Source organism: Echinops telfairi, unplaced genomic scaffold (assembly GCF_000313985.2).
Source record: "Echinops telfairi isolate 266 unplaced genomic scaffold, ASM31398v2 ScPeMD7_7412;HRSCAF=8450, whole genome shotgun sequence".
NCBI classification, from domain to species: domain Eukaryota; kingdom Metazoa; phylum Chordata; class Mammalia; order Afrosoricida; family Tenrecidae; genus Echinops; species Echinops telfairi.
The window spans coordinates 7845386-7858436 of NW_022111312.1; the positions used below are offsets into that span (position 1 = coordinate 7845386).

The 13051-nt window shown below is 46.7% G+C and overlaps 1 protein-coding gene across 2 annotated transcripts in view; it reads right to left on the reverse strand.

The window, feature by feature from the left end:
* The window catches only part of VSIG10 (V-set and immunoglobulin domain containing 10), a 34912-nt gene that overhangs the window by 17011 nt on the left and 4850 nt on the right, over positions 1 to 13051 (reverse strand). For both annotated transcript variants that reach the window (XM_004709680.2, XM_045296785.1), the window contains exon 2: positions 8112 to 8393. In XM_004709680.2, the coding sequence (XP_004709737.1) occupies positions 8112 to 8393 (282 nt within the window). The remainder of the gene's footprint in view (positions 1 to 8111; positions 8394 to 13051) is intronic.

Below are 13051 nucleotides of genomic sequence, written 5' to 3' on the forward strand. Positions count from 1 at the left end.
ACACACACACACACACACATCCCTACAAAGAATGGGAGGGAAAAGGCGGCCTGGAAAAACGTATCCAGTGTCTGGGGAGGTGGCTCAAGTGTCCCATTCACTGGTGCTGGTGAGTTGGTTAGGTATGTGGACCAGCAGGTCTTGGGTGCACCCAGAGTTGGCCTCCATCCAGTTGCTAACACCCGGGCCGATCAAGGCAGTGCGTGGGCTCAGATGCACCAGAACACAGAACACTGCAGGAGGTCAGCGCTAGAAACCAGCAAGAAATGGGGTAGATGACAGGAGTGAACGAGAAGGAAAAGAGGGAAAGATGTGTGCCGTGTTCCAAGGTTGCCACGAATCTTATCAACCCCCTGGGTTTTGTCTGCAAACCTCTCATGAAAATGACCTGCTCTTCTTGGTTTCTTGGGGTCCTTTCCCTATTCTGACTTACCAGGGAGGAGAGAGTACTGGTTTATTTCCCTTCCACCTCTCTCTCCACCCGCTGGGTATTCCTAAACCGGAACTACCAGCCCCTTTTTCTCACAGTGTTGGCAGCAGTCACTCTGAGAGACAGGCAGGGGCTGGGGGAGGAGGGGGAGGGAGGAAACAAAAAGAAAAGAAGAAATACAAGCAGCGGGTGGTGACAAAGGCCCAGCGTCTTATCAAGGCCGTGGTCACAGTCCATCTGGGTTCTCAGCCCCGTGGTTATAATCTCCTGTTCTGAAAGCAGACAGAGGTGGGAGCGAGTCCTACTGCCACTTACAGTCCGATGACCTTGGGCAAGTGCCCTTCCCTTGCATTCTAACTTTTCTGTCTTGTCTATAAAATGAGAAAAAAATAGTCATTGGTCACATCACTGGGCTGTTGGGGAGGGGGGTCCAACAAAATAATATAGGCAGGGCACTTAGGCTTGTGCTTGAAGTGTGCTTAACTTTCAGTCAACGATAGCTGCTATCAGTATTAGCAGTGCTACATTTGGAGAATAACTCTAGAACAAAACTCAAACTAAACCAGTGGCCATCCCGTTCCAGAGCAGAAGGTAATTTTCACATCCTTTGGGCCACCTTTCTTTGGAACAGGTACACATGTGGGTCTCTTCCCGTCATTGGCCAGGCAGCTTCTTTCTTGGCATTGACAAGTGGGCACTTCCAAAATTGCTTCTATTTGTTGAAACATCTCAGCTGGTATTCTGTCAATTCCTAGAGGCTTGTTATTATGATTATTTTTCAAGCATGCCTTCAGTGCAGCTTGAACGTCTTCCTTCAACACTGTCAGTTCTTACTCATATGCCACCTGCCCCCTGAAACGGCTGAACAGCTACTAATTCTTTTTGGTATAGTGACTCTTTGTATTCCTTCCAGTTTCTTTGAAGCTCTGGTATCATACAATAGAATCCTTCAATAGTTCAACTGGAGGACTGAATTTCTTCTTTTTTTCAGTTTAAGAAATGCTGAAGTCTTCATTTCTTGACACTTGCCTTAGAGTTCACAGTCTCTTCTGACATCCATCCTGGCCTTTTCTTACTTTCTTACCTTTTTGATGACTGTTTGTTTTCCTCATGTACAAGGTTCTTGATGTCATCCCTCAACTTGGTGTCCAATGTATCAAATCTATTCCTGAGATGATGTCTACATTCAGTGGGATATAATGAAAGTTTTACACCCAGCTCCTCATTTATCGACTACGTCATGATCTGACACTTCCCATTTATGTCATTTATGAAAAAAATTCTCAGCTGGTGCCAACAATGGTCCAGTCCCCACTCAGGGCTGCAGCTAGTCCTGCAGCGCCCCCTACACACCCACGTCACTGATATACTGATGGCCCCAGTGATGACCAGGTCATGTGAGGGACAGCAGCTCATCGCCCCTGGGATAACTTCTCCTATTTGCCCTCAACTCTTCAATCTACTCACAGATGGCGCAGGATAATGGCAATGTGATGTGAGCTTGTCAGCAGGCATTGGCAGGGGAGGCCAGATGAGGCCCAACTATGCCAGGGAGGTTGCTTAGGTGAGGCACCAGTGGAACTGTGCTAAACAGAGGATGTGTGGGGTTCCCATCCAGGGGGGCAACAGGGGGCCTATGGGCAACATCTAACTACCACCACCCCAACCCCACAGGCTCCATGGTGAAGGGAAAGGCATGGGGGAGGGGGGGACTTGCTATGCCACACACATCTCAAGACCCAGGCACCCTTCAGGACCCAGGCACCAAAGATGGGGCATAGGCCCTGATTCTCATATTAACATTGATTTTGCATAAGCTGGTCCTGGGAACCTAATCACGCTGATAAGTGAGGAGTGGGTGTACTTTGGCTCTCATGCTCTTGTTTTGATTTTTTTTCAACTTCAACTTGCATTGACGGTCGGGCGCTCCGCTGGCCTTGTTCTGACTAGTGATATGGGGGCTTCTACAGCGTCTCTCGCCACACATGTAGTCAGTTTGATTCCCGTGCATCCCAACTGGCAAGATCCACATGTAAAGGCACAGCTTGTGTGTTGTTGAAGGAAGGACTTTTTATCGAGTAGGCTGTTGGTCTTGCAAAATTCTATTGTACGTCATTTGGTGTCATTTCTATCACTATATATATATGGCTTTACATAAACATATACATATATTTGAATAGCCGTGGAACATTGTCTGATATAATGATGGAAGATACGCCCCTCAGTTTGGAAAGCACTCAAACTAAGACTGGCGCAGAGCTGTCTCCTCAAAGTAGAGTCAGCCTTACAGGCATTGGTGGAGGAAAGCTGCTAATGTGACCCGGCTCACAATGAGAACAAACAGTGGCAAACACCCCTTAGTAAAACCAGAATGTAGACTGTACCAAGTGTGAATCTAGGGAAATTTGAAACTGTTAAAAATGAAGTTGTTAAAAATGAACTCTTTGAGATCAGTAGCTTAGCTGAAATAGACCGGCAGTGACAACGACCCCCAGTCACAGGTACCAGGACAGACGCTTTCGCCAATGTGTTGCTCACTCTGGGCAGGTTACATCACCCTGCGATTACAGAAAACCTGAGACTCCCTCCAAAGCAGAGACAACAAATGGCCCTGATGAGGAAGCACGCTGGGATCCAGGGAGGACAGAGAAAAACACCTGTCTGCGTCATCAGGCCAGCTTTGTGCTTCACAGAACCTCGCTCCCATTCACACATCCAAGTTGCTTCAAGATAACAACTTGTCACATCTTGAGACTATTTTTGTGTTTTTTCCTCCCCTAGCCCCAAGGCCGTGTTAAAAAGTTTCCAAACTGTTCTCTTTCAGAGAAGGAGGACATGTGACACACAAGGTATCAACCGAGTCCGTGTGGAGATGGGGAAAACAAAGATCTGGGCACACACAGCCCTCACTCACCAGCAAGTCCTGTTCGAAAGAGCCAGATGCAAACTCACACTAAGAAACAATCAAAGGTGTTTTCCCTAGGGGTACCAGTTGCCACTCTATGGGCCTGGTTCTGTGCGGAGAGAAAAGCATATTGATCTGATTCATCAACAAGGCTACGATTGTTGTTATTGCGAGGTGCTGTCCAGTTGGCTCTGAGTCAAAGCGACCCCACGGAGAACAGAATGCAACGCTGCCCCATCCTGCGCCATCCTTGCAATCGCTGTGCATTTGAGCCCGTTGTTGCAGCCACTGTGTGCATCCATTTCACCAAGCTTCCTCTCTCTACGGGCCTTCTCCCAAACACGATGTCCCTTGCCCAGGACATGGTCTCTCCTGATGACCTGTCCAAAGTACATGAGTTCAAGTCTTGCCTTTTTGTTTCTACAGAGCATTCTGGATGCCTTCCTTTCAAGACAGATTTGCTTGTTCTTCTGGAAGCCCACAGTCTAGTCATTATTCTTCGCCAGCACCCTAATTTGAAGGCATCAATTCTTTGGGCTGCAGCTGTGGCTGATAGGTTAAGGTAATGGCCAGAAACTCACTGGGCTTCCCCGACTAGGCACCACTATTCCCCCTAGTTCACAGATGATAGAACTAAGGTTTAAAAGAAGTTCCAGTGGACCCACAAGCAGTCAATGGGACCTAGAGTTGAACTTCAGAGTGTAAGCTTGACCTCAGAGTGTAGGCTCTCAGCCAACTCGGCAATCATATCACCTCCCTCCCCCAAAATAGATCGAATCAAACCTCAGCCATGTGCCAAAATCTTCTATACAAAATTGAGGATGAGGTTCTAGTATGAGCTGCCACGCCCTCCCCACAGGCCACTAAGGAACATGAAGAGGTTTCCTGGTGCTCAAAGGTCTGGGGGGCTGTTCCAGAATGGGAGCGAGGATGGGACTCTGGAGGGCTCTTGTGTACTGGAAACCAGAGCCATATGCATCTTATGATCACAAGAAAGTTCTATACCAGTTGAGATTCTCTTATTTTTGCAAACAAAGGCATGTCCTTAAAGGAAGCCATGCTATAGTAACTCAGACACTCACATGCCTTTGCCTCAGAGCAGAGGGCCCTTTGAATCATCAACCGAAATGCAAGCTTCCCTTCATTGTCACAAGTGTCTTGCATTCATCTCCCGATGGAGCCATACTGAAACTAGTCCTTCCTCCGGCAAACGTGGCCAATGATCAATAACTCGGGGTCAGATTGAGTGGGTCATGAATTGGAGAGATCAGTGATGAAAACAACCAAGACCTGGCATTCTACCTTGCTCCTCTGTGGTCAAAATAGAAAATATTTACCAACAAGACTGACGCGATAGTGGGAACCCAGCAGAGATGGAACAGGCTTTGTGGGATGAAAAAAACAAACTACATTCAGCAGTTCATCGGTGCCCTCTCCAGACGCAGAGTTACCACTCGTGAATTCCAGAAACCTGGGAGTTGATGGAAACTCTACAGATCATCCCAAAATGTAGATGTGCCCTCAAGGCCTTTCTTTCCTTCGCCCCTCCCATCAAATCCATCTACAAGTCCCCGCTGGTCCGTCTGAACCTGTCCATCTTCCTCAAAGCCACTGCTTCCATCTTGGCTCTGGCCACCACGACCTTAGATCTGGTCACACCAACACCTTGATTTTCCTGTTTTTATTTTATCAGCCCATCCCACAGACTCATAGACTCTGCGCGTGTCCTTCAAGGGATGCGACACTCTGCTAGAATCTCTGCATCTACTTCCTCCAGCCCCTAGAATAAAATCCCACTTCCTGCATGGTCCTATCGAGCCCCGCATGGTCTGGCCAGGGCTTCCCTATCTCACGACCCTTTCCTCTCACCCACCAGGCCTCTGCACACCCACCTTTCCCCACATCCAAGAGGACACCACATTCATTCCATCGTGCACAAGTTGTTTGTTCTGACCAGAACACCCTCTCTTACCGTTGCAAGACAAGCTCCTACATATCTTAGTACCCCAATTCTCACTAACTCCCAAAGCTCTTCTCCGATCCCCCAATTTAAAAGATTTCAGAGAATCACATCATCCCCTATCAAAGCTCTCTGCACATCACTGTCACTCCGATGTTGGCTTATATATATTTGCTTCTTCACTGTCTGTCTTCCCACACTAGAATGTGAGCTCTGTGAGGCCAGGGCCCTGGTCCGTCTTCACTCATGTCCTGGCATAGAGCAAATTCTCAGTAAAAACGAGTGTACATATGGAAGATAAACCTAATCAGTTGTCGTGGTTCCAACTCATTGGGACCCTGTGTGCATCGGAGTAGAATAATGCGACAGAGGGTTTTCAATGGCTGACGTTTTCTTTTTTTTAGAAGTAGATCACCAGGCCTTTCTTCCACGGTGCCTCGGGGTGAACGCAAACTGCCAGCCTTTTGGTTGGTAGTCAATCATTTACTCATTCCTATTAGTAAATGACTCTGCTCAGTGATCACAGAGGTGTTTCTACACCACTACACCCTGGGTGTAGACTATGGGTCAGAAAACGGAACCAGGGGCAGCTAGTAAATATTTGGGGCATTGCAAGGCATACCGTCTTCTGTCTCACCCACCCGACGCAGGTGTAGCATGAGAGCAGTCACAGGCAACGTGTAAATGAACGATGCGGCTGTGCTCCAATACAAGCCCACCTATGGGCACTGAGAGGTGGCCTGCATACAATCGTCACATGTCACAAAAAAGTAACCTCCTCTTGCTTTTCTTCTTAACTGCCCAAAAAGTGTTTAAAATTTTTGCATTACATTGAAGAATGTAATCAAGATCGTTCTGTTGTACAGGTTGAAACCGCAGCACGGGGGTCTGCTTTACTGTGTGTTACCTTCAACAGCAACCACAAAAATCAATAACCTTTAGGATGGGGAAAAACATCTGTAGTTTGTGGGCAGTATGAGACATCAAGATACAGGTCGCCTGGACATACGTTATTCCTAGCCTTTAGAGCTAAAACTACAGATGGACAGGTATGCTTGACTGTGCTAAGAAAGAGCGGTCATCATAGTAGTTAATCCCAAGCCCGGGACTTAGCACTGTAGCACTGAAAGAAACCCAAACCCTGAAGTAACCGAACTCACTGCCATGGAGTCCACTCTGATTCACGGGGACTGTAGAGGACAGGGTAGAACTGCCGCTAGGAGTTTCTGAAACGTTAACTCTTCACGGGAGTAGGAAACCTCATCTTTCTCCCAAGGAGCACCTGGTGGCTTCAAACTGCTCACCCTGCAGTGAACAGCCCAGCAAATGCCCACTTTGCAGATAACAGCCCAGCACAGAACCACTCTACCACCCAGGCTCTTCCTATAGCACCAGAGCTATAGTAAGTAACTGGACCCGCCCCATTTAACAGATAAGGAAAACCGAAGCTCGGAGATAATAAGCCCCTTACTTAAAGTGACGCAGAATGAAGCAACAGCCCTCAAATCAAAACAAAGACAGCCCGCGTAGATTGTGATTCGTTAACTCTATTGCATAATAAAATGCTATTGGTAAGAATGATATTAACAATGCACTAAAGATAATAGCTCATCAGCATAAGAGCCATTTATAGAGACCATTTATATAGGCCAATAACTGTCTTCCACAATAATTGTAGGAGGTAAACATTCTTTGCCTGTACATTTTCATAAAACACAAACAAACTCACTGCCACCAAGTCAATGCCAAGTCTCGGTGACCTTATAGAACAGGGTAGAAATGCCCTTGTGAGTTTATGAGACTGTGGCTCTCCCCTCTCCCCAACGGTTTTATTGGCATATAATTCATAATCATACAATTCAACAGTTCAATCACATCAAGAAGACTTGTACAAGCATCTCCACGATCAATCGTACAAGACTTTCTTCATTCTTGTACTCCTTGAGATGAGCTCCCCATTCCCCCAACCATACCCCACCATGCCACACCCCTAAGGAACCATCCTTCGCGACTGTCTCTATAGATTTACCTACTCGGGATTCCATAGGCAGGAACACATTGAACAAGGAACAAAAGAAAATAAACTAACAATCACAAAGTGAAACCTGAATTGGAAAGCAATAAGAAAATATTAAAAACTAGAACAAATTTAAATAGATCATTGGAAGGTCAAATGATCGGGTGCTAAATTTTAACCTACCTGCATATTCAACAATCTGCTTCGCAATGCAGTCTGCATGGTAACAAGGCTATTTACACCCCTGGTCCATGGTCAGAGGGAATTCACCAGGGGCTTAAACCACATGTAGTTCCCCTGCACTCTTTTTTTTGACTGAAACAGCTTTAAAATGGATCTAAAAGGAGATCAAATATCAAATGATAAGATACTGCATTTTGACCTCAGTAGCCTGCCATAATCGACTTTATAATGCTCTCTGTCTAATAATGGAGCTATTTACATCCTTCAACTATGATCAGAGGGGTTTCATGAGAGGCATTTTAAATCCATGTGTGGACCCTGCAAATGACTGTTGGGCTTCCACTGTCATCCGTAGCTTACAGGAGTAGAAAACCCTGTCTTTCTCATGAGGAGTAGCTGGTAGTTTTGAACTGCTGACCTTGTGGGTCATAGACCAATGTATAACCACTACGCCACCAGGGCTCCTTCATGCACATATTACAGGGGAGGAAATGCTGGTATGCGGCATCAGTCAGGTTGTAAGTTGCAGAGACCAGGGACACAAAGGAAACCCAAGCTGACTGAGTCCAAAGCCCATCCTCCTGTCCATTCCCTCCTCCTGTCCCACTCCACTTACTGGCCACCTGCAGGCATACTCGGAACCACTGCGTCTCGTTCAGGACCTCCCGGCAGGTGTAGTTCCCCTCGTCCTGCAGTCTCAGCCCCTCGATATGCAGGGAACTGGCATTCCCCAGAGAGAAGCGAGGCTCTGCTGGTGGGAGGCTGGAGTTGGAGGACAGGAGGAAGACAGGCTCCACGTCTTCCCGGTACCAAGTCACTAGGCCCCTGGGCCTTGAGATGTTGCCGCACTGCAGAGAAACGTTCTCGTGGACTTCTCCAACGACGGCAGCCTCTGATTCTGTACAAGGAAACACCAGACGGTTAGGCCCTTCCTTCATCGTCAAGGGAGAGAGCAAGATACACGGTTCTGCGTTCGGATCTTAAGTACGTATTTTCTAAAGCCAGGTGTGTGTTTTGAAGAGGCACTCGTCCATAAAAGCTCTGCTGCCAGGACTACTGGCCAGTGGCCAGTGACTGCCGAGTCCACTTCTGACTCAGGATAACGCCATGTGTTACGGGAGGACTGTGCTCCAGAGGGGGTTCAAGGGCTGATGGTTGGGAAATAGATGGCCAGACTTTTCTTCTGAGGCACCTCTGGGTGGACTCAAACATAAGGTGACCGGATTTTAACATTGGTAAAGCGGGACACCAGCAGGACACCAGTGATAAAACTCATATCCTGGCGAAGTAGCCACATGGCAGCCGAAAACCATAGACCCTAGCTTGTCGTGCATTCTTTCCCAAAAATGGGGACTTTTTTAAAACGCCGCAGGACGCAAGACAAATTGTTAAAAATTGGGACTGTCCCGCCAAAAGCGGGCTCTCTGGTCACCTTACTCAAACAGCACTCAGGGGCTGCTCCTGGCCACTGCTTGACTTTCACAAGATTAAACACATGGCCTCCATTACGCACCTCTCCCACTATCACTTTGCAGGGCCCTCCCCCTCTGACCCTGAGCTCACTTTCACTCTCGCTGGCTTGCATCAATGGGATGTCAGCCAATGGGATGCAACAAGAGGCTGACAACGTGCTTATGTAACTGGGGGCTTGCTCAGTTTTGCCTTCTCCATCACCACAAGGATGAACAACCAAGTTAGGACCCAGAGGGGATAAGAAAATCACATGGTACAGACCCGAGTTATCCCAACTGTTACAGCTGATGCCACTCATTCAAGAGTACCCTCCAGCCAGCCAGCCAAGCAGAGCCACCCAGGAACCCTGTACCCTGAGTCTCACAGTCATTTTGTGTTGGTGGTTAGGCAATGTTATTGTGTTAATAAATAACAGATGCAGGACCCAAGTAGCGTTGCGTGCCCAGAAATGTCCAGAAGTGGAAGGAAGAAGGTGTTGGCGTTGTTCCTGCCCTCCTACTATTCCAAATGGCTCTGGAGTTAAATCTCTCTCAACTGGTCCGTGCATGAGCTGGTTCACAATCCTGGCCAAGCACCCAGTCTGGGACAAGCTCAGTGCTAGGTACTGCATATTCAAGGCCGTGCACAACAGAAGCCTCTAGGAGTCGAACTGGCAATTACAGTGTAGTGTGATTCACACCATGCTACTGCCTAAAAGGAGGGAGTCTGCAGCCCACGACAGGCGAAAGTCCTCCAGTGCTTCCTCCGGGAAGTCACACTACGAGCTGATGGGTGAGGAGAAATCAGAAAGAGAAACGACAGGAATTGCATTACTACACGAGAAAATACCTGACATGGAAGAAACAGGAAAGTGGTTTCAACTCAGAGACCCAACAAGTATGTACAATAGAGCAAAACACCACCCGGTTCGGCCCCATCCTCCAACCCTTGCTAGGTTCGAGCCCATCGTTGCAGGCATCGTGCCAGTCCAGCTCAGTGAAGGTCTTCTTCTTTGTCGCTCCCCCTCTACTTTACCAAGCATGCTGTCCTTCTCCAAGGACCGGTCCCTCCTGATTCCATGTCCAAAGTACTTGAGACAAAGTCTCAACCACCCTCCCTTCCACGGAGCATTCTGGCTGTACTGCTTCCAGGACCGAGATTTCTTCATTCTTCTGACAGTCAGCGGTATATTTAATATTCATCACCAACACAATCACTCAAAGGCATCAATTGGTCAGTATTCCCTGTTCCTCTCCAGATCACCAGGCACATGAGGCGTGGACGGAGTCCGGTGCTCAGAGTGATATCTCAAAGCAGAAACGAAAATGCCCAAACCCAAACCCATGACCATCAAGTTGGTTGCAACTCAGGGCAACCCTATTAAAGGGTTTCCGAGTCTGTAAGTCTGTACAGGAACAAATGGCCTCATCTTTCGACTGCAGAGGAGTAGGTTTGAACCGCTGACCTTGAGGTTGACAGTCAGAGCAGCAACAGAAAACCCCAAAAGGCATAAGACATATAAATACAAATAGCAAGATTCAGGCATCAATCCTACTTTATCAGGAATTGTATTAAATGCAAATGGATTCAACTTTCCAGTGAACGGGTGAGGTTGGCAGAATGAACTGAAAAAGTAGGAGCAAACTCTATATGCGATCTACAAGGGGTTCAAAGACATCATCAAGCTGACAGTGAAAGGAGTGGGGAAAGATGCTGCATGCAATCCTTAACTAACGGAGAAATGGGGCGGTGATCCTAATATCAGACAAACTTTTCAGAAAAACATCATCAGGAGAGGCAAGTGGGAATTATCCAACTAAAGATGAGGGGTGAAGTTCCCAGGCAGTAGGAATAAGAGGTTCAAACCCCCAGAAGGAAAAAAACCTGAAATATAAAGGTTGGCAAAGTATGGTCCCTGGGCCACCACCAGTCGCATGTTAGAACTTGTTAGAAATGCAAATCCTCAGGTCCCCGTACAGCTCCTGTAGATCAGATACTGGGGGGTAAGGGCGCCAGCCAGGCAGCAATCTATTTTAACAAGCCCTCGTGGGAAATCAGATTAAAATTTGAGGACCACTGCCCCAAGGGGACTCTCTCAAGGCCCACGAGCACATCAGAGTGAGGCGGACTGATGGTACCATGGTGTGGCTGAAGACTGACAATGCTGAGCGCAACCAATCTGGCATAAGACCATCACCAGGTAACCAAAAGCAAATGCAGCCCATTTGGCTCAGGAATATCATCGTTTTCCAGCATCCTCACCATCAACGCCCAAGTACAGAGAGAACACAGGGGCTGGAATTGGTACACGTCTTTGACTCCTTCTGTCACCTTCAAGAGGTAAGTTAAGAGGCTGGCCCAAGGGAAGGTGTCAGGGAGGGACTGGGATCTGGAGCCCCGGCTGTTCTCTAGTCAGTGCTCTGTCCCCCACAGCAGGTGTTTCAAAGGATATGAAAATACCAGGGTTTGTGTAAGATGACACTTCATTTTTAAAGAGTCTGCTGTTAATAAGTGGTACTGGGATACCTGGACAGCCACATGGGGGGGCGGGGCAGGATGAGGTTGAACCCTGACCTCACACCGTGTAGAAAAACTGACTCAAAATGGATCAGAGACCTAAATGTAAAGGCTGGAACTATAAAGCTCTTAGAAAACAAAGGTGTGGGGAAAAAAAAAAAAAAGAAAACAAAGGGGTGGATCGGCGTGACCTTGTTTACTTAGACAGGATGCCAGAGACCACAAGCAACAATAGAAAAAGCAAACATATAAATTGGACATCAAAATCGATGATGTCTGTGCTTCAAAGAACACCATCAAGAAAGCAAAAAGGGGCAGGGGGAAAAAGAGGAGCTGATACCACAGGCTCAATAGAAAGTAAATGTCTAGACAAGAATAAAGGCAACACATGAACAAACAGGCCTGATACAATCGCTGTATGGATTCTAAGAGGTGTAAGAGTCCCCAATAAAATGATCTTTTAATAATTAAAAAATAAGAAATAAAAAAGACAACCACAGAAGGGGTGAAAAGACTCTCAAGTTATAGATATGATAGGAGGCCTGTATCTAGAATATATAAAAAACTCTTACTGTTCCATTATAAAGAGCCAACACAATAGAAAACGGACAAAGGATCTACATAGACATTTCTCAAAAAAAGATACCCAAATGGTTAATAAACACATGAAATGAGGCTCAAAATCATTAGAGAAATGGAAATCAAAACCACAACGAGATACCATTTCACATCCACTTAAAAAAAACTATCATGGCAACCCATGTACAATTGTGCCTGACACAATGGATCCATGTATGTATTGGGATAAGGGCTGTACGAGCCCCCAATGAAATGATTTAAAAAACAAGAACAACACACATGCACACAAAAAACACTGCCATTGACTCCATTCTGACTCATAGTGACCCTCTATGAGGTTTCTGGGGCTGTAAGTCTCTGGGAGCAGGGAGCTTCAGCCATACACTCCTGGTGCAGGGCTTTCTTCATTCCCAGTAAGATGAATGAAAATTGAAAGAGACACAATCACAAGGGTTGGCGAGGGTGTGGACAAATTGGAAGCCATGATGCTTTGCTGGTGGGAATATCAAATGATGCAGCTGCTTTGGCAAAAAGCATATGGCACTTCCTCAAAACGCTAAAAGTTATCAGATGACCTAGCTATTGACTCCTACGCATAACCCAAACCCAAACTCAATGCCATCAAATCCATTCTGAATCATAGCGACCCTACACGACAGGGTAGTACTGCCCCTGGAAGTGTCCGAAACCATACTCTTTACAGGAGTAGAAAGCCCCATCTTTCTCCCACTCCTTTGTACACACGAAAGAAATAAAATCATAGCTCCCTCAAAGATTTGTACACAAATGCTCATGGCAGCATTAGTCACAATAGACACACACACACACACAAAAGAAATGGAAACAGCAAGTGACAAATAAAAATTAATGTAAATAGTCCTATAACGGGAGATTATTTTAAACTGATACACGCAACACCATGGATGAACCTTGAAAAGCGTTATGAAAGAAAACAGTCCCAAAAGCCCACAGATTGCATGATCCCATTTATATGAAATGTAATAAGAG